General features: G+C 34.0%; 16 protein-coding genes across 16 annotated transcripts; 9 read left to right on the top strand and 7 right to left on the bottom strand.

Moving 5' to 3' along the window:
* Window positions 1-103: 103 nt before the first annotated feature.
* Window positions 104-1,302, bottom strand: NAEGRDRAFT_79284 (short-chain dehydrogenase/reductase; the record flags this gene model as incomplete). The annotated part of the gene is made up of 3 exons (XM_002678452.1): window positions 104-595; window positions 706-1,143; window positions 1,253-1,302. 3 exons carry the CDS (start codon window positions 1,300-1,302, stop codon window positions 121-123), a joined length of 963 nt encoding a protein of 320 aa, XP_002678498.1. The 3' UTR covers window positions 104-120.
* Window positions 1,303-1,726: 424 nt separating this feature from the next.
* NAEGRDRAFT_48138 (uncharacterized protein) lies at window positions 1,727-2,617 on the top strand (the record flags this gene model as incomplete). The annotated part of the gene is made up of 1 exon (XM_002678565.1): window positions 1,727-2,617. The coding sequence occupies one exon, from the start codon at window positions 1,727-1,729 to the stop codon at window positions 2,615-2,617; it is 891 nt and encodes a 296-aa protein (XP_002678611.1).
* Window positions 2,618-2,815: 198 nt separating this feature from the next.
* On the bottom strand, window positions 2,816-4,153 carry NAEGRDRAFT_66130 (uncharacterized protein; the record flags this gene model as incomplete). The annotated part of the gene is made up of 1 exon (XM_002678451.1): window positions 2,816-4,153. The coding sequence occupies one exon, from the start codon at window positions 4,151-4,153 to the stop codon at window positions 2,816-2,818; it is 1,338 nt and encodes a 445-aa protein (XP_002678497.1).
* Window positions 4,154-4,445: 292 nt separating this feature from the next.
* NAEGRDRAFT_66129 (uncharacterized protein) lies at window positions 4,446-5,824 on the top strand (the record flags this gene model as incomplete). Its single annotated transcript, XM_002678564.1, has 3 exons — window positions 4,446-5,522; window positions 5,586-5,753; window positions 5,780-5,824. 3 exons carry the CDS (start codon window positions 4,446-4,448, stop codon window positions 5,822-5,824), a joined length of 1,290 nt encoding a protein of 429 aa, XP_002678610.1.
* Window positions 5,825-6,082: 258 nt separating this feature from the next.
* NAEGRDRAFT_66128 (uncharacterized protein) lies at window positions 6,083-6,502 on the bottom strand (the record flags this gene model as incomplete). The annotated part of the gene is made up of 1 exon (XM_002678450.1): window positions 6,083-6,502. One exon carries the CDS (start codon window positions 6,500-6,502, stop codon window positions 6,083-6,085), a length of 420 nt encoding a protein of 139 aa, XP_002678496.1.
* A 285-nt stretch (window positions 6,503-6,787) lies between these two features.
* NAEGRDRAFT_66127 (uncharacterized protein) lies at window positions 6,788-7,774 on the bottom strand (the record flags this gene model as incomplete). The annotated part of the gene is made up of 1 exon (XM_002678449.1): window positions 6,788-7,774. The coding sequence occupies one exon, from the start codon at window positions 7,772-7,774 to the stop codon at window positions 6,788-6,790; it is 987 nt and encodes a 328-aa protein (XP_002678495.1).
* Window positions 7,775-8,292: 518 nt separating this feature from the next.
* NAEGRDRAFT_66126 (uncharacterized protein) lies at window positions 8,293-8,748 on the top strand (the record flags this gene model as incomplete). Its single annotated transcript, XM_002678563.1, has 1 exon — window positions 8,293-8,748. The coding sequence occupies one exon, from the start codon at window positions 8,293-8,295 to the stop codon at window positions 8,746-8,748; it is 456 nt and encodes a 151-aa protein (XP_002678609.1).
* Window positions 8,749-9,664: 916 nt separating this feature from the next.
* Window positions 9,665-10,471, top strand: NAEGRDRAFT_66125 (uncharacterized protein; the record flags this gene model as incomplete). Its single annotated transcript, XM_002678562.1, has 1 exon — window positions 9,665-10,471. The coding sequence occupies one exon, from the start codon at window positions 9,665-9,667 to the stop codon at window positions 10,469-10,471; it is 807 nt and encodes a 268-aa protein (XP_002678608.1).
* Window positions 10,472-10,704: 233 nt separating this feature from the next.
* NAEGRDRAFT_48133 (uncharacterized protein) lies at window positions 10,705-12,513 on the top strand (the record flags this gene model as incomplete). The annotated part of the gene is made up of 1 exon (XM_002678561.1): window positions 10,705-12,513. The coding sequence occupies one exon, from the start codon at window positions 10,705-10,707 to the stop codon at window positions 12,511-12,513; it is 1,809 nt and encodes a 602-aa protein (XP_002678607.1).
* A 164-nt stretch (window positions 12,514-12,677) lies between these two features.
* NAEGRDRAFT_79283 (U3 small nucleolar RNA-associated protein 11) lies at window positions 12,678-13,547 on the bottom strand (the record flags this gene model as incomplete). The annotated part of the gene is made up of 1 exon (XM_002678448.1): window positions 12,678-13,547. The coding sequence occupies one exon, from the start codon at window positions 13,545-13,547 to the stop codon at window positions 12,678-12,680; it is 870 nt and encodes a 289-aa protein (XP_002678494.1).
* A 146-nt stretch (window positions 13,548-13,693) lies between these two features.
* On the bottom strand, window positions 13,694-15,289 carry NAEGRDRAFT_48131 (uncharacterized protein; the record flags this gene model as incomplete). Its single annotated transcript, XM_002678447.1, has 1 exon — window positions 13,694-15,289. The coding sequence occupies one exon, from the start codon at window positions 15,287-15,289 to the stop codon at window positions 13,694-13,696; it is 1,596 nt and encodes a 531-aa protein (XP_002678493.1).
* A 256-nt stretch (window positions 15,290-15,545) lies between these two features.
* NAEGRDRAFT_60520 (uncharacterized protein) lies at window positions 15,546-16,037 on the top strand (the record flags this gene model as incomplete). Its single annotated transcript, XM_002678560.1, has 1 exon — window positions 15,546-16,037. The coding sequence occupies one exon, from the start codon at window positions 15,546-15,548 to the stop codon at window positions 16,035-16,037; it is 492 nt and encodes a 163-aa protein (XP_002678606.1).
* Window positions 16,038-16,297: 260 nt separating this feature from the next.
* Window positions 16,298-20,040, top strand: NAEGRDRAFT_66120 (uncharacterized protein; the record flags this gene model as incomplete). Its single annotated transcript, XM_002678559.1, has 3 exons — window positions 16,298-18,803; window positions 18,855-19,677; window positions 19,956-20,040. The coding sequence occupies 3 exons, from the start codon at window positions 16,298-16,300 to the stop codon at window positions 20,038-20,040; spliced, it is 3,414 nt and encodes a 1,137-aa protein (XP_002678605.1).
* Window positions 20,041-20,340: 300 nt separating this feature from the next.
* On the bottom strand, window positions 20,341-22,701 carry NAEGRDRAFT_66119 (uncharacterized protein; the record flags this gene model as incomplete). The annotated part of the gene is made up of 1 exon (XM_002678446.1): window positions 20,341-22,701. One exon carries the CDS (start codon window positions 22,699-22,701, stop codon window positions 20,341-20,343), a length of 2,361 nt encoding a protein of 786 aa, XP_002678492.1.
* A 155-nt stretch (window positions 22,702-22,856) lies between these two features.
* On the top strand, window positions 22,857-24,086 carry NAEGRDRAFT_66118 (uncharacterized protein; the record flags this gene model as incomplete). The annotated part of the gene is made up of 2 exons (XM_002678558.1): window positions 22,857-23,757; window positions 23,812-24,086. 2 exons carry the CDS (start codon window positions 22,857-22,859, stop codon window positions 24,084-24,086), a joined length of 1,176 nt encoding a protein of 391 aa, XP_002678604.1.
* Window positions 24,087-24,315: 229 nt separating this feature from the next.
* Window positions 24,316-25,794, top strand: NAEGRDRAFT_66117 (uncharacterized protein; the record flags this gene model as incomplete). The annotated part of the gene is made up of 2 exons (XM_002678557.1): window positions 24,316-25,188; window positions 25,240-25,794. 2 exons carry the CDS (start codon window positions 24,316-24,318, stop codon window positions 25,792-25,794), a joined length of 1,428 nt encoding a protein of 475 aa, XP_002678603.1.
* Between the last annotated feature and the right edge of the window lie 20 nt (window positions 25,795-25,814).

The following is a 25,814-nucleotide window of genomic DNA, read 5'->3' as shown; positions in this document are numbered from 1 at the left end:
GTTTTTAAATCAATAGTAATTGATCCTTTCCTTTCCATTATCTAGTATTTAACATTCATATAAAATTCCATTTAAATTCCAATAAAAGAAATAAAAATCCACTCAATAAAATACAAAAATTTAGTTCAACTTTTTGAATTCAGGAGCCATAGAAACACCCATAGCCATCAATGGGAACAACCAGTTCATGTCAAAGACAATACCACCAAAGATCTTCATAAAGATAGAGTACAATCCTTGATCTCTGTAATTAACCTTACCAACAGAGTTGAGCATTTCTTGAGCAACATCATCACAATCGGAACCAATCAAAGCCATAAAGTCCAAAACACTCAATTTTGGAGAGTTGGCATACAAGTTAGAACGAGTGTATTGAGGATTATAAGCCAAAATATCAATATTGTTGGCAATACCTTCAATGGCCAATGAAGAAGCAAAACTGTTCAAGAAGGACTTGGTAGCACCATACATGACAGAGAATGGGGCTGGGAAGTAAGAAACAGAACTACAAGTCATAGAAATGAGCTTCTTGTGCTTTTGTTGCTTGAACTTGCAGAAGAAGTGGTGAGTAATCTTGACATATGAGAGAGTATTACTATTAGAACGATTGTTTTCAATTATTGATTTTCATGATTTGATGTGAAAATTTTTGGTGTGAAATAATCATCGGAATTAGATCAAAATATGATCATTACTAAAACTTACCATTCAATTTGCTTCATGTGATCTTCAATATTGACCTTATCAAAACCAGCCAATCTGAAGAAACCAGCATTACAGAAAACACAACCAATATCAATATCCTTGGTCTTTTCAATGATAGACTTCATGTAACCAGTTTCTGGGTTATCATTACTCAAATCGACACCAATGGCAACAACCTTTCTGTCCTTGTATGTTTCTTGCATCTTCTTTGTGAAATCAGTCAACAACTTGTCTTCCAAAGCAACAATGACAACATTCATCTTTTGGTCTCTCAACAACTTTTCAACCAAACTGGCACCAATACCAGAACTACCACCTGTAACCATAGCCCATTCAGTTTGATATCTCTTCTTGAGATCAGCATTAGGGAAGTACTTGCAATAAATAATAAAGAGAACCTTGAACAAAATCATGACACCAATGATGACACCAGTGAGCCTATAATAATCAACAAGAGAGAATAACAACAACAATAATGGATCGTTGGTTTTCAAAAGCAACAACAATCATCTGTATGAACAATGCATCAATTTGATTAGATACCTACCACATGAAGCCATACCAAAGGCTTGAAAAAAGGGATCCGAGAAGAGACATTTTTTTAAATTCACAAGCCTTTGATTCTGTTGCGCAATTAGGTTTCGGAAAACGCTTGATTATTATCCTGGAGACAATATTTGACCTGTTATTATTTATTATTGTAATGCTTGTACCATATAATATTTGTCTTGTTGGTATTGAATGTATTATGAAGTATGAAAGCGCACGAGTTGAAGAATGGACTAGGTTGAATATTTTTCTAAGTAATAGGGGATGAAGAAATTGTTGAACAAAAAATTCGGGAATCCGAAAAATACTTGTTAGAAAAATAATTTCTTAATTATTACTAACTATTGAATCATATGTAAACAATAATCAAACATAAAATTATCTCTCTCCTCAATGAATTTACATAAAACAATATAAAAAGAAGAATTTAATTTTTCAGCCAATAAAAAAAATATTGTAAAGTTTGAAAAAAATGAAAAAATTTTTATCCTCTCACTCTGTCTTCAACAAGATTGTTTCTTCATCATGTTGTTTCCATCATAACACCACTCCTTCTTTATCGGCTTACGCTGCCATCAACAACTTTTTAAATTCTACTACAACTTCCAATAAATCCTTCCATACAAATACCGTCTTCTCAAATGCTCAAGTATCACTCAACGCCCTTTCATCATCAAATATTGAGGAAATTATGAAGAATTTACCAGATCCATCAACATTGAATATCAAGCCAAGAAATAAGAAGGAACCTGTTGTGAGAAATAAAACCAGACAAACATGGAGAGATAGACCAAAAGTCACTCCTAAATTCTTGGACACTCTCCCTACCGTTACTTTCAGACAAATTAACATTAAACAAGGTCCAAAGAAGGTTAATGAAGTCACTGAATTGTTGCGTGGAATTAGTGCCAAGGAAGCACTCATACAATTACAAAGTTGCGACAAGAAGATTGCTCCAATTATTTATCGTTTCATTCGTAGTTGTATGTTAAATGCCGAAAACATTCACGGAATGAATGCTGACCGTCTTTTGATTAGAGAATGTATTGTCAATAAGCAAAAGTATGGTAAAGCTTTGAGATTCCACGCCAAGGGTCGTTTCGGTCTTGAATTGAATAGAAAAACAAGTGTTCTTGTAAAGATGGTTGAAGTTCCAGAAATTGAAGGTGAACACAGATTGGGTAGATATGGTTGGACCAACAAGACTTGGAGAGAATATGAAGAAGACATGCTCAGAGAAAAGACAACTGAAACTGTTGAAGCTGAAGAAGTCTTCGAACCACAACAAGAAATGTCAGAAACCGAAGAAGTGATAGCGGAACCAGTTGAAGAAGTTAAAGCTGAAACACCTAAGCAACAATAAGCGATATTTTGATTTTTTAACATGATTTGGAAATAAATTTATAATTCTTTAATTTGTTGGAATTTCCAATTTAATTTTTAAATTATTTCATTTAAATTTTAAATTTACAATTAAATATTAATATTTCAAAAATGTCAACCATCATCATACCATGCAATGATGAATAGACATAATTTATATTTATACAAATGAACTAGTTTACATCTTTTCCTTTCTGGCTTTCATGGTGCTCATGAATTCATCATATTCCAAAACGCCATCCTTATCCTTATCATAGATAGCATAGACCAAATCAACAACTCTGTCATTAACCTTAATCTTTGCCACTCTTTCAAGGGCAAATTTGAAATCTTGCTTCTTCATACCACCTCTTGATGATGTGATCAATTGGATAGCAATACCAATATCTTCACTGTGACTAGCCATATCATTGAATGCCTTGAAGGTATCATAATCAATACGTCCAGTTGGGGCGAAAAATCCTCTAGTTTTCAACAAATTCAATTGTCTCTTGAAATCACTAATATTAGTAGAGTTGTAATGTACACTCTTTGTCATGAGCTCAGAGAAGGCTTCAACAGATATTAAACCATTTCCTTCAACATCATATTGTAAAAATTCTTGCTTTAAGAGAGCACTTTTACACTTGTGAATAAACTTGTTAAATTCTTCGAATGATAACTTTTGACTCAAATCTTTTCCGAACAAACGATTCATTAATCCATTATTATTCCAGTCAATATCATCCAAAATATCCTTCTTGGAACTCTTTCTCAAACGACTAGCTTTGATCAATTCTTTGAATTCTGATGCTTCAATACTACCTGATCCATCCAAATCAAAACATTGGAAAGCAATTTGTAATTGACGTTCAGAACATGACAAGAAGGTCATGAACAATGCATATTCATCAAAACTAATATATCCATTCTTATCAGTATCAGCATAGTCGAAAATGAGTTTCAATTGTTCATCATTGGCTCTCTTCTTGTCAACAAGTAATTTTCCATCTCTTCTTGGAAGAGCAACCCAAGAAGGAGCATCAGGTCTAGAAGTGAGCAATGAATTGATAAATGCTTCAAGACTCATCATCTTTTCAGTACGTCCAGTCTTTGGATCAACAATATCTACATCGGCATATTGTTCAAAAAGTTCAACAATATTCTTTGATGAGCCTTTAGCAACCTTTTCAATTCCTGCTTCTTTGAGTTTTGGTTCTTCTGTTGTTTCTGCAAGTAAGTAACCTAATCCGAATCCAGCAAGAACTCCCAACAATCCAGTGACCCAAGGCAAACGTCCATTAGAATAAGACTCTTCAGATAATCTACGGATCTCTTCAGCAGATATTTGGGAATAATTATATTTATAAAATCTAACATTTGATGATGATCCAACCAATTGTGAACAACCCTTCAAGCTGTTGTTACATTGATAGGATGATAAAGATGATGATGGTGATCTATTATTATTGATTACTGATGATAATACAATAGAAGCAGCGCGTCTAAAAGATGAAGTTCTGGCGGGAAGAGGCATTTTTTTGATTTATGAAACTTTTGTGATTTGTTCACTGAGAAGAAGTGAAAGACATTGCAAAGTTAATAAGAGAATCAACTTGTGTTCATCACAAAGTACATATTGTTCATATTGAACAATCTTGGTATTGGGCACAAGATGAGGAAAGGAATTTTAAGAAAAATTAATTGTGATGAAGAATTTTAGATTTAAAAAAATGAATAAATCATCTCTGATGATGTTTGTGGTGAAGAGTGGTAATAACAGGAGGCTCTTGTTTCATTCTTCTTCGGGAAATGGTAGAATGAAAGGAATGCAAATTCAATCATTATGTAATCAAAGACAATTTTCCAATTCCCTGTTTCAGTTGATAAAGAAAGAGGATCATACTCCCCCTGAGAAACAACTCGATTCATCATTGAAGGAGGAAGAAGAACGAAAACAGACAGGATTAATCAAAGAAAAGAACTCTCCAACATTTCTTTCTCAAGTCTACAATTTAAAGAATGGAATAGAAGCTATGGAACAACAAGTACTAGCCTATTTTCCAAAATCATCCATCCAAATGACTCCCTTCTTCCTGAATGAAATGATGAAAAATCCAAAGAATTATTATTGGGTAGCCTTGTTAGCAATTTTAGGAACGAGTGGATTCTTGTACATGTATTATTTATTTTACTATAAACAATTTGTTGGGAAATTGATAGAACAGGAGAGGTTTGATATGGATTCAACAATAACTACTCTCCGATCGATACAATTGAATTCTAGTAATTATGGAAGCTTTCCTTCATTGATGGGATTGAATATTGAAAAGCTTGTGGAAAAATTGAATTCTGATGAGATTAATATTGAAGTGAGGAGAGAAACTCTTTCTACTATTTATTCATTGTGTCGATATGACTATTTTCTCAAGCAATTGATTTGGAAGAGAGACTTTTTGTCAAGTCTTGTCGATTCTTTGCAAGTTAGTTTAACAAGTGAGGTCACTAAGGCAATTCTTGAAAAGTTATTCTCCTCCAAGATTGCCATGAAAATTTTGAGAGAGGAATGTCCAACCAATTTCCACAATGTCATTCAAAAATTAATGCAAAATAATCAACATGATATTTCCCTCAAGTTACTGTATCAATATTATGATGGATCTGTGGAGGAAATTAAAAAGTACTATGAGAATAGACTTCATTTGGATTCAATAGAGGCAGTCAAGCGATTAGAATTCATGAAACAGAATAATGAATCGATAGGGAAATTAAATCTTGGAGAGAATACAGAAGGTAATGGATTAATGAAAACCCTCTTGGCTAGAGTTAGTTTGGTACCACTCGAAGTGGCTTCTACTGTTGTCTATTGCCTCTATTCATGGAAGAAGAGAGCTAATTCACCTGTTGTAAGTTTTTTATAATTTTATTGGAATAATTTGCGAATATTGCATTAATATTATTTTCAAAAGCAATTCAATAATCACATTAAAAAGTGGGCCATTGTTGCTGGTCTAGTTCCAGCTGTTGCTGATTTAATGGTCACAACATTGCTTTCCAAGCCATTTGGTAAAAAGGTGGAACAATATTATTCAGAGAATGGTTCAAATTACAGTGGAACTAAATTCAGTCCTACCACAGTTAATATTATTAATACCTCCATAAGATCTTTGGAAGTGATATCACTATTATTGTTGTGGAGAAGAGCTAGATTTATTCTTCTTCCTACTTTTGTAAACATTCTTCTCACTTACAATTTACATCACACGCTTAATAAGGATGCAGATCTCAAGTATTTTGACAAGAATTTAAATTCTGCTAAGGAAAACTATCAACACAGAAGACTCTTGCTCTCTGATAAAGCAACAAACGAAGATGAAGAATAAATTTATCGATCTATCTTTATTTCAACTAATTTTACAGGATATTTACAGGAATGAGGAAATATATTCAATAAGTAAATGGCAAACTAAATAACTTGTCCATCATTATTTCCCTCATTGGAGTCACGATCATGATTATCACGATCAAAGAATTTCTTATTTGCCAACTCTGTCATTAATTCATCAACTTGCTCATCATTGGATTCGGAAATCAAAGACAAGAGTTTGAGACGTTTTTCAAGAGTTTTAATCTTTTCCTTTAATGTTGAATTTTCATTTTCCAAATCCACAACATGCTGTGATTGTAAATCATTATTCTTTGAATAATCTTGTACTTTGTTAGTTGATTGGTCAATTAATTCTTCCCATCTTTGTTTTGTATCTGAATTCCAACTATTTGGTCTTGTATGACCAGTGTTGTAGGTAGTATTGTGAATATCGTTTTTTAATTCTTCCAACAGTTTTAACAACTCATCAAATTGCTTTGCTTTTTCTTGTGTTGACATTTTTTACTTTGATTGACCGTTGTAATTTCTTGATAGATGGGAGAACGTGTTGAATCTGCGCATTGTCTATTTAGTGATTTACCAAATTTACTCAAAGATTACAGATTATCTTTAAAATCAATTAAGAAAATAATTCCTCTTTGTATTATAATTCAATACTAATCAAATTATCAATGTAATTTCACATTGTTCTTACTAATATGCAATTGCAGTTGAAGAATAATAGTTTTCAATTGTTTGCAAACTATTTAATACGCTCTCAAAATTGTAAAATTGTGTGCAAAATTATTGGACTTGTGTCAAACTTGGATTAAAAACTTCAGCAATCATACATCTGGCACTACCTCCACCAATGGTTTCAATAATCTTACTGATTGGGAAAACAACAGCCTTACCATGTTCAGCTTCCAAAATTGTTCTTTGTTCTTGTGTGAAACCATTATAAGCAGAATCAGACATGACAATAACCTTTCCACCAGTCTTGGTAGCAAGTTGAATAACATTGGCACACATCATCTTTTCAGTTTGTTCAACAGTCAAGTCAATAACGAGCTTTCTAGCCTTTCTCAATTCAGACATGACTCTTTCTCTATCTTCTTCAACAATGACAGCAGAACAAACAATGGCAAATTCTTCACCAATACTCAACATGACATTGGTATGATAGAATCCCTTTCCATTTGAACTCTTTGTTTTAAAAGTAACAGCTCTAGTCTTTGATCCTTCAGTGCTTTTAACAAAAGCATCCAATTGTTCAGCATTACATCTTTCCGAAATGTTTGCATAAACAACACCATTCAAATGATCAAATACCATACAACCAGTTCCTTCCAAAGCCTTTGATGATGGTTCTTCGTGCATCTTGACAATACGTTTCACCTTTAATTTAGCTTCATCTAACAAGGCTAAAACGTCATCCAATCTTTCAACTTCAGCACGACGGTTTGGAGTAAACATTGGATAAGTAAAAACGGTACCATCGGCCGATGATGAGAACCAATTATTTGGGAAAACAGCATCTGGACATTTAGTAACATTCTCCTTCTTGGATCCCTCCAAAACTAAAACTTGAACACCAGCTTCCCGAAGAGCAGAAACACTCTTATCAAATTCTTCAATAGCAGCATCTCTAATTTGGTTTGGTGTCTTGTCATCAATTCTATTTTGGAATTCATTATCGACAGCTGTTTGTTCGTTGAATGCAAAATCAACTGGGCGCACCATCAATACAGTGTCGGTGAGTTGTGGGTGGAATGTAGATGGTTGAGACATTTTTTTAAAAATTGTTGTTTTTGTTGTGTAACGGAGATGATGATGATGATTACAAATCTTTAGAGTGTTGTTTCAGTATAGTAGAGAGAGAGAGAAATTGGAAGAGGAAGGATTTGAGTTGGTGTTATCCAAATGTACATTTGCTGGTTGATTTGCCATTCTTGGAATTTGGATGATGTTTTGTAATGAACTACAAACTGAGTTGAATGTGAATCACATGGAATGATTGGAAATTTGTCCTTCTGTGTACGCCGTTATTCCAAAGTTTAAGGAAATTAAGGGAATTTACTCGATCAAAAATCTTTTGGATTTTTTGAATCTGGGGTTACGATTTTTTGAATGGATTGTTCTAAGGAGTTTTCAAAGGACTTTTCAACCACATTATTAAATTTATGATAATGCAATAGTCTTATCTATTAATATCTACTTTGTCTTAACTGCCAATAATTATACAATTTCCAAAAATATCCTTTCCTCATTATTAGAAACCTTTCTTTCAAAAAACAATAACAGAAAAAATGTTACTAACCAAATTCTCATTTCTTCTCCTTCTAATTTTCCTCTTTTCTTCATTCCAGCACCATCTAAATGCTCAATATCCAGTTGTTGCTGGAGGAGGTGCAGCCTCTGGTGGAGCCATTGGCCCAAGTGGAGCCTCCTATCTAACACAAGGTGGTACACTCGATAAGTACAATTCAGATACGCTCGCCTATAAGGATAAGATTCAAGTCATGATGTTTGTGCCATTTGTGGCTCAATCAAGTGGATACAGACAACCTTCCATGTATGGTGGTAATGCTTATGGTTCCTATGGATATCCATATGGTGGAGGATATTATGGATCGTCACCTTATTATTATCAACCTGGAAGTAATTATCAAAGTGTTCAAACACCAGGTGGAGTGGCTTACAGTTCTAATTATGGTTATCCTTCGTATGGAAATGTGGCTAATGGAGGAGCATACCGTTATTAGTTTTGTCAACCTTTTATTTGCTTGTTGTGTGATTTATTATTAGTGATTAATAAATGAACAATTGGTTCTATGAATGTTTGGTTGAGGTCTCTTTTCTTTTTTTCAAGAAATCATTGGCATGAACATTTCCCATTCTTAAAAACGTGGTATCTAAAAGCAAACCCTTGAATATCCTTTATTTAAAGCTGGAATAACACCAATAAATTTGAAATATTGTTTATGGTACTGAGAGTTCAGTTCCACGAAAAGTTGCAGAAATCTTGTTGCATGAAGTTACAATGTTTATCTACTGAGATTAATTGTAATCATCCAATTATTGTGAGTGGAAAGTGTTTAATACGAGCTAGAAAGTGATCCCAAACTCTCAGTGCAAACTTTTCACTTCTTGCAGAATTGGAATTGTTCATAGCAATCAAAGAGAAATTCAAAGTGTTTCAACAATTTTAATTGCTCATTTCATCTGGTTGAGGACCCTCTTCTTTTTCATCTGTCATTGTAATAAAAACAATGTAATATTAATGTTGTTGTAACAGCTGCTTCCAATTTGATTCCCAAAAACTTATTAGAACTACATTATGGTATAGTGTTGAAGGTAATGATACTGTCAATTTAGTTGTTTATCATAAGTCAAATGGTGTTGATGATTGTACTACTTTATGGTACAGTGATTGTAAACTTGGCACAACAAGTTGTGAAAATCTTCAGAAGTATTCAAACTTTCAAATATTGAAAATAATTGTTTGAATTTTCTCTATGGAGAGTGAGTACTTTCAAAATTTCAATTAATATTGATGAGGGTGGACAAACGTGCTTTATGCAAATCGCTTAAAAGCACAATTTCTGAATGCGGTCAAACTTTCGAATAAATTCTGAGGATCAGAGAGTGGGAATTTTTCAATTCAAAACAAAAAAGAAAATGAGCAAAAAGTATAACATTGGTATTATTGGAGCAGGTAATATTGGATCTGCATTGGCCAAACATTTGGTTGCTTTGGGTCATTCAGTTGTCATTGCAAATTCTCGTGGTCCTCAAACTTTGATTGATGTTGAAAAGGAAACAGGAGCAAAGGCAGTTCAAATCTCTGAAACAATCAAAGACATTGTCATTGTAACCATTCCATTCAAAAATATTGAACAATTACCAAAGGATTTATTTAGAAATGCTCCAAAAGATTTGGTCATTATTGATACTAATAATTATTATCCAGGATTTAGAGATGCTCCAATTGAATCGTTGGATAAACTTGAATTAACTCATAGTGAATGGGTTTCCAAAACAATTGGAAGATCAGTTGTTAAGGTTTTTAACAATATTTCAACCTATAGTTTGAAATTCAAGCCAAGCAAAGATAAAAAACACAGAGTGGCTCTTCCAATTGCAGGAGATGATGAAAAGGCTAAGGCAATTGTCTTTGATTTGGTTGAACAAATTGGTTTTGATCCAGTTGATGCAGGTTCTTTGAAAGATTCCTGGAGACAACATCCAGGAACTCCTTCCTATGGCTGTGACTATGGTAAGGAAGAATTGCAAGAGAAATTGAAACAAGCTGATCAATCTCTCTCACTTAAAAAACTTCAACAAGCTTTCGTTCTCTATGGACAAGCAGTTGAACAATTTAATAAGGAGAAGGGCAAGGAGTGGACAATGGTAGAATATCTCTTACAAGGAGGAGAAGAGTTTAATGATAAGTTTGTTGATATTCAACGTTCACTTTATCAATAAATATTCTATACGTGTTAGTGATACCAACAACATAAATTGTCAATTCGTTGTTGCTTGGTGAAGCATAGTCATATATTGATTTTTGGTAGAGTACGTGTTGAATACTCGATATGAGGTCAATATCATTTTTCTTTTTACTATTCCAATAAAATTGGCATTGTTCTGAATAATCATATGAAAATTGGCGGGAAGTCTAATTGTTGGTAAATAAATTTAAAAATTAAAATAAAAAAATGGACAATACTCAACCTGCTGCAAAACCATCTCTGAGATTCTACATTCCCATTACACCCATCGATTTTGATAGTTATGAAGATCCACTCGCTGACAAATATCCTACAACTGTAATCAATTTTAAGAAACTTTTACGGGATGCAAAGAAGTTTATTGAAAAAACCTCTGGAAAAAGAGTTTCAACACCCAAACGAAAAGCTAAAAAGGTAGTTGATGATGATGAGGAATCGGAGGGTGAAATGATGGAGGATGAGGAACCATCTAAATTACCAACAGAAACAAATGCTACTACCACAAGTGATAATAACAATGAAGCATCTTCATCATCTACGATAGGTTTTGGTTTCTTGGCCAGCAATAATGACGAAGAGGAGGAATATGTTTTCGAATCGGAAAGTGCTCCAACACAACCACAACCATCAGAACAAGAAAAAGACAAACAGAGAAGAGAAAAATTAAAGACCAATACCATTCTTACTACTGGATTATTAACACAATCCGATAGAGGTGAGATTGATCCTGACGAATTGGATTGGGAATTATTGTCCGAGACAAACTCTCATGCAAATCGTTTGAATGATGTGATTCACAACATTACAAAGAGAGAAAGACAACTCAAATATTCTCTCACTCTTCCAGAAAGAGGTAGTAGTAAAAGCACTAAGAAGAAGAAGGAGGAAGAAAAGAGAAGATTCGATTATGATAGTGAGGATTCATTCATTGATGATACAGAATATGATGTAATTGCTACTGATTTCCCAATGATTCCACACCAAGAAGCTCAACAATTAGAAAAGCACACATTCTATGATGATGAAGATTCTGAAGAAGATTCCGATGAATCATCCAGTGATGAAGATGATACTCTTGGTGGAGATGATCAAAAGAATTCTAAATTCCATGAAGAAATTGAAGAAGCAATCACTGAGCTCGAAGAACTCTCTAAATCACTCGGGTTTGACTCTTCTAAATCCTACAAGACCATTCCTCCAGAACTCAATGAAGGAATTAAAAAGTTGGCTCTTGCTCGTTTGAAGCATTTCAAGAAGGGTGTACCAAATACACTTCTCAAAAGGTTGAGAAAAATTCCACCACTTAACTTTGGTCCAAAGACAATCAAGGATCGAATGAAGTCACTCGTCAATGAGCATGAGCAAGTTGCTTATCCAGCAGAGATTTCCACCTTGAAGACTGCACTCAAAGAGGCCCTCTTTAGGGAAGTTGCCAACAAATTGAATGAGACAACCCTTACTTATTCTGCCACTGTTTATGAAACTCTTCGAGATAAATTTAGAAAGGAGGCAAACATGAGACTTTCACTCTCTCAAGAAACCAACGAGCTTATTAAGCAAATTATTAACAAAACCTTTGAGTATGTCGATAGCCATAACAAGGGTAAGCCAGTTGAGGAACATCTCGATAAGAGAAAGGAGCTAGACCAATTTATCAAGGAATTGCGTAGCATTTGGCCTTCAAAGACAGATGTCATTAAAAAGTTAAAGGCCTTAGTTCCAGAAATTGAGTCAATTAGACCATCTTCAAGCAGTGCCTCCCTTGCAACATCTTCAAAGGAAGGCTCTTCATCAAAACCTTCCGAAGCAAGCTCATCCAGTGCTCCAAGCTCTTCCACAACAACTGGCGAAGAAAAGAAGAAGAAAAAGTCATCCTCATCATCAGCCGATGGAGAAAAGAAACGTAAGAGAACTGTAAAGAGAAACAAGTCAGAAAAGAGTGACAAGAAAGACGAAGATAGTGAGCCAGAAGAAAAGTCTGAACCACCAAGAGTAGCTAAAAAGAAGAAGGAATAATTCAATAATTTTGGTTTCATGTCAACCCGCTCAGTGTACTTGGCTCTAACTTGTAAGAGAACCAACAACTCAAATTACTGCAAGTGTTACACAGTTCAAAAATCACAAATTGAACTAAGCTTCCAATTTTGATGAAAAATTTTGAAAGTGAATTAATAAATAATTTATCTTTTTCTTTCCTTCTTGAATTGAACAGTCTTTACATCAGAATAGTCACCTTTAAGATTCTTTCTTTCAGTTGATTTGTCTCTTTCAATCTTTTCAACCTTGTCTGATGAGAGTGTTAATTGGAGAGCTACTTCAATATCATTAATTGTCTTTTCAATAACTTCTCTCTTGGAAATTAACTTTTCCAACTTTTTATATTCTGCAAGTGTGGCATTATCAGTTGCTGGTGTAGTGTAAGCATCAATACCTGCGTTTGGTGCATATGCTTGAACAGATTGTTCAGCCAAAGTCTTTCGTTTCACTCTGTTATGAGTTTGATTGAGCAGTAAAGGATCAGTATCGAAATATTCCACAGGATCGAAAGTTTCCAGCTCTTCCTTACTCTTCAAAAATACTTTATGCTTAATTTTCTTATCAGACTTGGAAGCAACTTCCAAAAATCCAAGTCCTCTTCTCAGTTTTTCAATATTATTATTTATAATTTGTAATTTCATTCTGAGTAAATTCAAATTCTTTTCCGCATTTTGTTGTACAAACAATCGTTGTTCCTTCTTTGTTTTTTTTAAATTATTCAAGGCTTCCTTTTTCTTCTTCATTGTTGGAATCTTTTCAATAACTGTTGTTCCTGTATCGGTTTTTGTGGCGTGTGCCATATCGATAAAGTATTCATCTTCATTCTTATTCTTGATTTGTTCGTGTAATAACTTTTTTTGTTCCTCAATTTGATGGGCCTTTCGGGATCTCACTTTATAATCCTTGTGTTTTTCCAATGTACCATAACCCAAATCCCTACGCCATTTTGGTTGGGAACGTTCCTTCTTGGTTTTACGAGGAATTGCGTTTTTCAGTGATGAGAATTTTGTCATATTTTTTTTGAAGTTGAATAATTTTATTCTTCATCACATTTATTTTGTTGAAGTAGTGAAGGAATTTTTAAATATTTATTATTTAATGTGATCCGAAGGTTTTTATGATGACATGTTTAGAATTAGATAAATAACTTAGTAATTGTTTATTCAATATTAATAATTGCTGCTGTAGATGAAGTTGTTGTTGTTGCACCAAGTGTTGTTACAACATTCTTTCTCTTAGGAACAAGAACATTCACTTGTTCTACTTCCTTTGGTGCCTCTGAATTGGATTGGATAATCTTTTGAAGTGATTTACCACTCTGAGAGATGAGTTCTCCAATCTTTGAGATGTGAGTTTGGAGAGGTGAGAGAGGTGTTGTTGAATTAGTTTCAGTTGTTGAGCTGCTGTTGTTTTGCATTTCAGTAATGACTGAGAGTAAATCGTACTTTTCTCCCAGTTCAGTTGAATCAAATCGAATAATACCCATCAACCCTTCTTGTGATGAAATAAAGAGAACATTGCCGTCATTGCTCCAAGCAACATCGGTAATTGTTTGTGTGAATAATTTCTGAGCTCTGTATAATACATTATTGGACTCGGTATCGAAAATAATAATTTCATCCTTCGAGGAGGCACAAGCCATCATTCTATAAGGCAGCATTGATTTTTCAGCAATGGATTTGTAAAGAATTGGTGAGAATCTAACAACTGGACAAGTGGAAGTCAGGCCAGCAATACACTTGACTGGCTTCTTCCATATATTTCTATAGAACATGTGTAAAGAGTTGGATAAACCTGCTGTTGTGAATAAGAAGGTACCATCTGGAGAGAAGGACAATCTTCTAACACTATTCAACACTGTAGATCTGTACTGAATGGTATGATTATCTCCTTGGAATAATTCCTTATTATCCTTAGCACTCTTCTTGATAGTTCCAACCTTTTCAAAGACTGGAGCTCCCTTCTTCTTTTTCTTAGATTCACCAGCAGTATTTGATGATTGTTGACTTCTTGGACCTAGAATTGAGAATTTTTCTTGATTCAACCCAAACAGTATCGACTTTTTAGCAGCACTCAATTGAATGGCCAAATAATAACCTAGAGGATCCCAAGCCACACCACCAATCGATGAGTGGACATCAGAAATATATTCATGCAAAATATCATAAGTTTCCAATGGTTGATAAACTTTGAGTCTTCTATCCATGGATGTAGTTGCCAACAAGTAGGTTGTCTTTCCAGTTTTATGATCAATGAGTGGAGGTGACCAATTCAAATCCCAAACATCTTCTCCTTCTTCGCCACCAAATCTCTTTACAATAATCCATTCTTCAGTTGGCTTGACTTCACTTTCCAAGAAGGATAGATCTGTTTCATCATCTTGAATATTCAAAGCAGCAGCCTTTTTCTGTTGTGAGCCTTGATCAATTAGACCCTTCTTTTTCCAAATAATAACAGCACCTCTACCACATCCTGTAGCAATATAATTACCACAAGGACTCCATCTAGCAATATTGACAACCTTGGCACTGTCATAGATTGGATTCATCACAGCAACAAGCTTGAACATGACATCATCGTCAGAGTAGGAAATTTCCCAAACTTTAATATCGGTTTGAATACCTGCTGTAACAAGTCGATTGGTCTGTGAATTATAGTCAACAGTTAGAAAAGGTTCTGGTCTTCTAAATCTTCCTTCCATAAATTCATCTCTGAAGAAGTGTACCTTGGTTTTATCAGAGGTAATGTTCGTCATTTTTTTTAAATTGGTTTTTTGAATTTGTTAACGGTGAGTTTTATGTTTTGGCGGGTTTTAACTGCCGTCATATTTGTCATTGTGATAAAACAAAACAACAACTAGATTTTAATGTGAGGTCTCATTAGCATTAATTAATAATACAGAATTAAAACTCCTAGGCAAGCAGTTGTTATCATTATCATCAAATAGAAAGGAGGTGGAAGCTTTCATCATCAAACAATAATAATAAAAAATCTTTTTAAAAATATAAAAAATGATTAAAGGTATCCTTGTTGTGAATAATCACGGTAAAGCTCGTCTTTCCAAGTTCTTTGAACAAGTCCCATTCGAAAAACAACAACAAGCTGTTCGTGAATGTTACTCATTGGTAGTGAGAAGACCGGATAATGTTTGCAACTTCTTGGAAGGAGGTGCTATTTGGGGAAAGGATACCAAACTCATCTATAGACATTATGCTACATTGTACTTTATATTTGCTGTGGATCAAAATGAAAGCGAATTAGGAATTTTAGATCTTATCCAAGTTTTTGTTGAGACTTTGGATAAATGCTTTGAAAATGTTTGTGAATTAGATTTGATTTTCCACTCTGATAAAGTACATTATATTTTGGAAGAAATTGTTATTGGAGGTTTAGTTTTAGAAACAAATAAGGAAGAAATTTTAATGTCAATCAAGGAACAAAACGATATTGAAAATAGAACTAAGAATCAAGGACCAACAGTCACCAAAATCATGAATAGATAATTCAATGTAAAATTCACTTGTACAAAATTAAAATATTATTAAAACCTTTAATTATTTGAAAATATTGTAAAAGTTGTTACGTATGTGGGAATTTTTATCATCATTGGTTGGATTCATGTACGTGGCACCATCACCAAGTAAATTAATATTATTAATAAAACGTGATGAAATTAATATTAATAAAAGTGACGAAATTAATTTGAATAAAACGTGATGAAAGTTCCCGCCAATATTACCAGTTAAAAAAAAAAAGAAAAAAAATGCAAGCACTCATCGACCTCTATAAGAAGGGCATTGAAGAGTATAACAAAGGTCTCTCTGCCTACCAAGCAAACAATTTCGAGCAGGCTGTCAAGAGTTTGGAGGAAGGTAAACAACTCTTTCAAAAAGTACTCAGCACTCCAATACCTGAGAAATTTGCTGATAAATTTAAAGTAGCCTCCGATCACTTGCTGAAAACATTCGAACTACTTTTGAGATCGAAATACAAACTACCAAATGCCGATTTTATGGAAATTCAGAAGGGTTTCATCAAGTTAATTCGGCAAAATGTTTCGACGGGAACTTTCAACGAGGCTAAACTTTTATTTCTTTTCCAGAGTTATATTAACTGCAAAACAAAAGCACACAAATCTCCACAAGAACAACCAATTTTTACAATAGTAGAAGCCATCAAAGAGGAGGCCTATGAAGTTCATCAAATACCTTTTCTCAAATTGGAATTAAAAGCAATAGAGGATACTAATTGTCAGGATATACTCTTCAAGGAAAATATTCTAGTATTACAACGACTGGGAGAATATTTAGAGAAAGTATCACCCAATTCATCAGATATTATTCTCTACAAGGTCAAGAGAATTCTTCTCTTTTTACACTCATACTCTGGAACTCAACCTGTTTCCGATTCTCAAGTTTTGAAAGAATTGGAAGAGGTGAGTTCAATGCTAGGTACCACCATAGTCAATGGTAACGATACTCTCACCCAAACTATCATTCCTTTCATTACCAATATCATTACAACATTTGTTTCATGTATGAGATATTTGGAGAGGAATCCTTCGAATATCGAAGACTTGCTCTCAGTGAATAATAGTAATGAAACTCTCAATATGAAAAATAAGGAAATATTTAGCAAGGTGCTGAAAACTGTTTTCAATGGTCATTTACAATCAATAGAATCACTTACAAGAAATTTGAGATTTAATCTGGATGTTACTGATTTGTTTGCACATCTTAACAAGAGGGATATTATTTACATTTTCTATCTGATTGGAACTGTAATTAGATTCTGTATGGTTTATGGAATGGATGATGTCATTCTCAATTTTAGAAGGATTTTCTCAAAGCCTATTCCCTCTAATGTGGATGCCGACTATTTGAAACAATACCAAACAATACTTTCCATTCTCAATGATCATGCTTTACATATGAACGATAAACAGTTTATCAAGAGAGAAAAATTGGATTCCTTCCAAGAATTTGAATATCGGAGGAGATTTTGTTGCAAGCCCGAGGATGACAGCTTTATGCAACTATCTAATGAAATAACTGGTAAGATTTTGGAATTATCAACTGAGGATGCTGCCTCAATATCTAAATATAGCTACATTAATTGCAAGGCAGCAATGAAGTATGACGTCCAAGTGGCCTATCAACATCTCATTAAGAGTATGAAAATGAGAGGTATGTTGGAAAAGGAAAAGAGGTCTGAAGCTAAAGTCATAGAGTCAATAACAAAGAAGGCTACCAAGAGTGATTTGAAAACTTCCTTCTCATTGGCTCACCACTTTGATCATTCGTGTATTTCTTTACTTCATTATCAGCAAATGATTAGAATACATGAAGTGAGAGGCAACTTTTCTTCATGTGAGACTTGTATTAGACAGGGTTTGAGATTTTCAATTCTCGTAAAATGTTTGAGTTTTACTCTATCATATTTATACCATCTTGCTAGACTGAAGTTGAATAGACACGATTTTGAAGATGTAGAATATATTGTACAGATTGTAAAAGCACTTTTAAGTGATAACACCAGTGCTACACATAATATTATTAACAAGTTTGCTCATGAATTCTTACTCTTGGAGAGTACGATGCTCTTGATGCAAAATAAGGATGAAGAGGCAGAGACACTCCTCAATAGCATTTCAAATAAGAATGAAATGGGTATCGATTTACAAAAAGTGATACTCCTACTTAAAAGGAATGATGAACAAGGAGCCAAACAAATACTTGAGAGACTGTCGAAGGTGGTTGATTTGAATGCAAGCAATGAAAAGACTGAGGAAGATTCACTATGGGTCAAGTATTATTGTAATGCACTCAGTGGAAATAACAAGTTAAACTATGAGTTTAGATCTAACTTTGGTTTGGCTTGGAATGATGTTCCAATACCGTTGAAGAAGCGTATTTTGGCTCACATGAACACTACCTCCGAGACAACCTTTACAAATAATAGTGAAGAGAGGGACTATGCATTCCTAAGCTCCATGTCTATGGGTATTAGATTGAAGCATACCTTACAAGATTTATTGGACTATTTCAATTCAATGAATAATAATGGAATGCAAAGTATTGGAAGTATGGATGACATGACAGATAATAAGGGAGTGGAAAAAATGATGAGAAGATTGTCAATAACGAATGAGTTGCAATTTACATTCATGTTAGACTTGAAGGATCTGACAACAAAAAAGAGTTTTATGGATAATTTAATTTCGATTTTGCCTTCCAATATTAGTGTTTGTAACATTTGCATTACCGATGGTATGTATATTTATTCTTTTTTTTTAATTTACTAAATAATATTTATTACAGATTATTCAAATCTGGTAGTGACAGTTATGAATAATCATAGTGGAGGTGATGATGATTGTATTGTCATGCCAATTCCACTTGTTAGAAATACAGAGTCATTCTCCAAACTTAACAGGTTATTCAGTGAGTCTGCCATCAAACAAACTCAATTACAGTATCAAAAATCTTCTGATTCAGGATCTCAGCTCACTTCCAGTAGTTTAAGCTCATACTCGAATTGGCGTTCCTATCAGGCATTGTTTGGAAATGACAGTAACATTCTCCATAAGGTTTTACTCTCCTTTGACCACCTGCAAATCCTAAGTAAGGAGTCTTTCACCATTACTGACAAATCCTCTTGGTGGAAAACTAGAAAGGATCTCGATGAAAAGCTTGCTACCTTGGTCAAATATATTGAGGACCTACTCTTCGGACCAATCAAGTTATTACTTGTCCCTCGTTTAATGAGTGAGTTTGATGAAATTTTGGAAGCTAAAACTGAATTTCTGATTGAAAAATTGAAAGATGTAGGAGGAATGGTTGACTTTACATTTGATCCTAGAATGGCTAAATTATTATTGAAATCCTTCTCTTCCTTCAAGGAAGAGTCAGATGTGGAGGAATGTATCAAGTATTTCATTTTGGGCAATGTTGATTGTGATGCTTCGATTGTGTCTTCAATTCAAAATATTTTCTATACCACCTTCCTACAGGCCTTCTCAGAGAGTGACAAGAAAAAGGACAATCTATTATTCAGACACTGTACCAGGATTGAAAAGCAAAAGATTAAGAGAAAACATTTAGTATTTTGTTTGGATAAGCTGATTCAACAACTTCCACTCGAGTCAATGCCAACAATTAGAGGTTATCCAACCTCCAGAATGCCAAGCCTTTTACTTCTCTACTATCATTTGAATAGAATGACAGAGGTGAATGGAGAAATCAAACGAGATAATGTCTATTATCTTTTGAATCCAAGTGGAGATTTGGCTTCTTCAGAGGAAAGATTCAAACCATTCTTTGAAAGTCACACTAATTGGAAAGGTATTATTGGAAATGCACCTCCCTCTGAGGATACCCTCTATCAAGTATTATCTGATAGTGATTTGATGATTTATATAGGCCACGGAACTGGAGAAAGATACTACAATCCACACAAGATAAGGAGACTATTGAAATGTTGTCCAATACTATTGATGGGATGTAGTAGTGGAAGATTGAAAGAGTATGGTAATTATGAACCAAATGGCACCATTTTGAGTTTCTTGTTGGCTGGTTCACCATTTGTTATTGCTAATCTTTGGGATGTAACAGATAAGGACATTGATAGACTCACAGAGTACATGTTAGAGAAGTGGCTTGTCAATAATCAAAACCAATCAATTTGTGAAGTTCTTACTGAGGCAAGAGAAACATGTAAATTACCTTCCCTTATTGGATCAGCAACAGTTTGTTACGGACTTCCTGATGTTATAATAAATTAGTTTAATCTCAGTTCATTATTTAATTATTGTTTAAATTTAAAACCTGGTACTTGTTTGTATAAATCAAAAATTGCCCTAGAATGAACATCATACTTGGTGTATTTTTCTCTCATCTTACTTTCTAATTGTCTCATTGATTCAAAATCCTCATTCTTTAAAAATGTATTCAACATTAAGTGATCAGCATGGAAATTATTGGCTCCAACAAGTCCATAATAAAATTTCACTCTTTCCACCTTATTAAGCTTGGAATAAATTTTCATCATACATGTATAAATGTATGAATTCTTGAATTTCTTTGGTATCGTTTTGAAAAAGGTTTCTACATTCTCTGTGCTACCATGTTCAGCATAAGTGTTTAACATGATGAGATAGGATTGAGAATCAGGATCATCAATTCTATTGAAAATTACTTCTGCATTATGCAGAGCTCCTTTTACAGAATATCCTTTCAAAATAGTATTATAGGAAACTATGTCTCTCTTGTACATTCCTAAAAATAAATTATATGCCTTTGTCATGTCACCAATCTTGGCATACGAGTCCAACATGATATTACACAACACTAGATCTGGCTTTTTAACTGACTCGTAAAGTTGTTCTGCTTTGTGAATCTTCCCCAGAGAGGCATAGCACTTGATCATGAGAGTAGTGGCATACATTGAATCTTTGAGAATGGCAGCATAGTTTCTATAAATTTGTTCAGTTTTTCTATAATCTCTCTTCTTCTGATACGCTGATAACATTGTTACAATGGTTTTACAGTCAACGAGTGCCTTTGGAATTTGATGAAAGAATTTTTCCAGTTTTTCAAAATCTCCTTGAAGTGCAATTCCATGCAATAATAAATTATAAATAATACTATTTGGTGCAATATTTCCCTCTACACAATACTTTTGAAATAAATTGAGGGATGTTTCCACATTATTCTGCCTCACATATGCATTCATTACAATTCCAAGACTGTAACAATCTGGTTCATTCAGTGAATGGAACAACCTAATGACTGATTCAAAATCACCAGATTTAGTGTAGAGATCCATCAATTCATTAGTCAATCTCAATTTGTGAACGGATTCTGGTAGGGATTGAATAAGTCTCTCACCTTGAATATCCAGTCCAACTTCTAAGAGGAGAGAAACAACCAAACGAATATGTTCTGGTCTTGGCTCGGCTATAGTACTGTACACTTCTAAAGCTTTTGAAAATCGTTTACCAACAGTATATCCATATAACAGAATGGAGTAGGTATAAGAGTTCTTATCTTCTAATTTTTTGGCCAATTCTTCCATTTGGACATACATGCCAAACTTTGCATAGGTATGTAACATGGTGTGAATACATTGAGTACTTGGTGATTCAATTTCAGAGTAGAGACTTTCAATTTCTTGGATGATGGATTTGGCATCTTCAGTTGCATTGGAGGAGAGATTAGCAAGGGCTGACATCATTTGATTATAGATTTGAATTGAAGGTTCTCCTTCCTCTTCTCTAACAGATTGAAAAACTTGTCTAATCATTTCCAAATCTTTGAGATTACAATAATTTGCAATGAGCTGAGATTTACAAACCATTCTCAGTTCTGTAACGAAATTCTTCTCCACCTCTTCAGAGCCATACACTTGGAATGATTTGTAAAACTTGACAATATCTGAAAGTGAAATAATTTCACTCTTTCCATTATCTATTTCAGTATCGTGGATATTTTCTAAATTCATTGTTTCTGCTTGTTCCATATTCGTTATGCCATACCATTTAGCCAATACTTCATTTCGTTTTTCAGGATAAACAAATAATCTATTCAACAATACATCTGACAATAATTCCATAATCTCTCTATTTTCCAGTTCTCCAAATGATGTTAACATACTCAACCACCATCTCACTTTATACTTGGTTCCATCAATTAAAAAGATCAGTGAAGAAGGAATGGCATGTTTAGATCTATCAATCTTTTCCTCCGATTGATTTTTTATAGAAAGTATTGATTGCATTACGAGTAAATAATCATCAGCAGATCGAGAAATGGTTGCTCTTGGTTTTTCCTTTTTGGTTTTCATATTCGGAATGAAATTAAACAAATCATTCTTAGCAGTCAAATTTTGATCGTGTAATACCTTCTCCGTTCCGATAATATTATTCTTATTATTATTTACTAATAATTGTGAATCCTCTGCAGCAACAACGACAATTGAATTAGAACTAAAATTCCTAACATTAATTATTCGAGAATTTAAATTCCTCAACAAAAGAGCCACATGACTTGTACTATAGCCTCCCACTAATTGATTACTAATACATGTAATTGGAACAATGCCATCAACACCACCACTATTACTAATTATTTTATAATGATGATGAATGCATCGGACAAGTTTTTTCATTTTTTAATCCAATTTTAAATTCATGTGATAATGCTGGATGATGATAAATAGGGTAATTAATTCTGTTCCTATTGAAAAATTTACACACTTGATGAAGATGAAAATTGTTAGCCTTCAAGATGAAAGTCTACTATTAAATATTCAACAATAAAAAAATGAAACAAGTCGAGCGGGAAAGTTTGCACAATTATGAGAGTTCTGATAGCGAGGATGAATCGAGGAGGGAATTAAGGCTTGATGAGGAGGATGGTTCCACTCATAAGAAGAGCAGTGCTATTGGTGAAAGTAGTAGTGGTAGTATTGTTAGATCATCTTCTATGGAGGTGTTAAATTCATCTTCATTATTGGAAAAGCCTAAAATCATTGATGAAGATGCTAAGGTTTTTATTGAATTTGCTTCCTTCTTTACCTCACCAGAGAATATGAATAATAGTGTCATGATGAATGGCAATTGTAATCTTCAACAACCACAACAACCTCCTCCACCTCCTCTCATGGATTTTGGAAGCAATTCTACAGGCACTTCTACATCACTTCAAATTTTCAGTAGCGGAGCTGCTCAAAGTAAGCCTTCCTCTTCCATTCCTTCTGTAATTGTTAGTCATCATCACGATGCTCCAAAACCTCCTTCTTCAATGCTTATTCCAATTCCTATCAAAACAGTAAGAGAGGATGAATCCAAACCAAAAAAGACAAAACTTAGATCTCTACACAAATCAACAAACCCTCAAGTGGCTTCTTCATCAGCAAGTGGTGCTACAGCCTCTTCATCTCATGCCACTGTAACAACTCCAGTGAAGAGACAAACAAAACCTTTGAGAGAGGATGATCGTATTGTCACACCTTCAAAATTCACACAACAAATTGAAACTCCAAACTCTAAAAAGAATGAAGACCTTCCAAGGAAGAAGAGAGGAAGACCTCCAGGAACAAAGAAAACACCATCTCAAAAGAAGGTTAAGGAAGATTATGAAGATGAAAATCAACTGGCAACTACATCTATTTGTACTAGTGTTAATACATCATTTACTAGACAACCAATTGAAATGCCTCAAGGTATGTTTTCAAACATTTCTAATAGTTTAATTTCATTTTGAATATATTCAGAAGTTGATCCATCTAGGGACGTTTCAATTTATGGAACAATCTTCAATAGAGACGTCCTTGATAGGTTATTCCTGCACAGAAATGAACTGGACTATGAACATTCACATCCAATCCATATTTTAGACACTCTTTTGGAAGGACATTTGGAAAAGGAATCAAACAAGGATACTCTCGTCACTAATGTCAACCTCTCTTTTGATCCTTCCTTATTACTAATGAGTTCCTCGGAAAGAGTTATTGAGGATAACAGGTTAGCACGATTTATCGTAAATCACTGAAAACTCTTTAGCACACAGCTTGTAAATATCCAATCATGATCCTAAATTGAATCAACCGATCCTTCAATATTTGGAATGATTCCAAAATGCACTTTATTAATTTTCGTTACTTTTTAGGAGTATTATCAAGAGAATGTATCATCCCAAAAAAGAATAAACATGTGACATGCATTCACAAAACCATTAATATGCCTCCAACAGCAACAATTCAATTCCATCATTAAAAAATATGAAACTAATCCAAACCATTAGTATAGCTTGTATTCTATTGTTGAGTGTTTGTGCAGCTCTTGTTCTTTCAAATCCAACTGCAGCAACACCAGCAACAGCTCCTCATCCAGCACCACCTGTAGTTCCTCCAAAGGTTATTAAGAAAATCCACAAGAATAAGAAACCAACCGATTCCTACAAGAAACAAGGTGATAAATACTGTTACAACAAGTGTATCAAATATTCATCTATCAAGGGCAAATGTACCGATTACAATTGGGAAGGAGCCACCAAAAAGTGTATCCAACACAAGACAATCGGCAAGGGCAAATGTTTAGAATATAAACGTGAAACCTATTGTGACAAATACGAAGGTCCATCCACCATCTGTATTGCCCACGGAACCAGACAAGAATGTGCCAAGAAACACTACTTGACTGTCTGTGAAAAGGAAGAATTCAAGAAGAGTTGTGTCCACAATGGAGAAAATGGTAAATGTTTAGAATGGGCTCATCGTGATATCTGTTTAGATAATTATACTCCTCAACAAAAGAAACCAGATCCATATGCCAGATGTGATTTGTACTCTTATATTCCAAAATTGGAATGTAATTACAAGAAGAGATGTGTTCATTATAAGACTGATAGATATTGTAGTAAATTTGGTAAGAAATGTGAAAAGAAATGCAAGTGGGAAGAAGTTAAGCAATCTGATTTGTATGTTCCACATAATGCCAAGTCAACCAAGCCAACTAAGGGAAAGCAAGTTGATCCATATGCACCACCAAAGGTATTCAGAAAGGTTTGTCACCAAGAATGTCACAAGATTTGTGATGAATTCTCAAAGAAATTGACTTGTGAAAAGTATGAAAATGTCAAGTTCTGTAAGAAGGTAAGTTTTTGATTTACAATTTTTCAAATTACAATAATTTCTCAAAAATAGACTGGATATACTCAATTCTGTGCTCAACCAGCTCCAAAGACTGATGGTTACATTCCAGCTGATACTTATCTTCCTCCAAAATGTAAGAAACAAAAACGTGTCAAGTATTGTGTTAGATGGACTAAGGAAAAGCAATGTGATCAATTCAAGAAGATTAGATGTTGTTTAAAGAAGAAACAAGTTCCATACTGTGCCTCTTACAAGACAGTTTCATTCTGTACACAACATGAAAATCTTCCAAAGAGATGTGTCAAGCAAAGACATGTCAAGAAATGTGTCAAGAAGAGTGAAGGTCAACAAGTTTGTGTCAAGTTTGCATTTGGAGGTGGTAAGGCCAAGTGTCAACATTTTGCTCAAAAGACTGTCTGTGCCAAGAGAAAGAGAGTTTGTTCTTCAGTTAAGGAAGACAATTTTGATACTTACAATGAAAAGAGTAAACCAAAGAATCATAAGAAACCAAAGAAGGTCAATAAGAAACGTCATCACGTTACCAAAAAGAGAAAGCATCCAAAGAAAGCTGCCACTCCTCCACCAGTTTCCAATGGAAAACATTAAAATTTTGTAAATCCAAGTGA

The sequence above is a fragment of the Naegleria gruberi genome (assembly GCF_000004985.1).
Source record: "Naegleria gruberi genomic scaffold NAEGRscaffold_17, whole genome shotgun sequence".
In the NCBI taxonomy this organism is placed as follows: Eukaryota; Heterolobosea; class Eutetramitea; order Acrasida; family Naegleriidae; genus Naegleria; species Naegleria gruberi.
The sequence above is the reverse complement of the archived record's forward strand: the minus strand, read 5'-3'. Positions and strand labels throughout refer to the sequence as shown.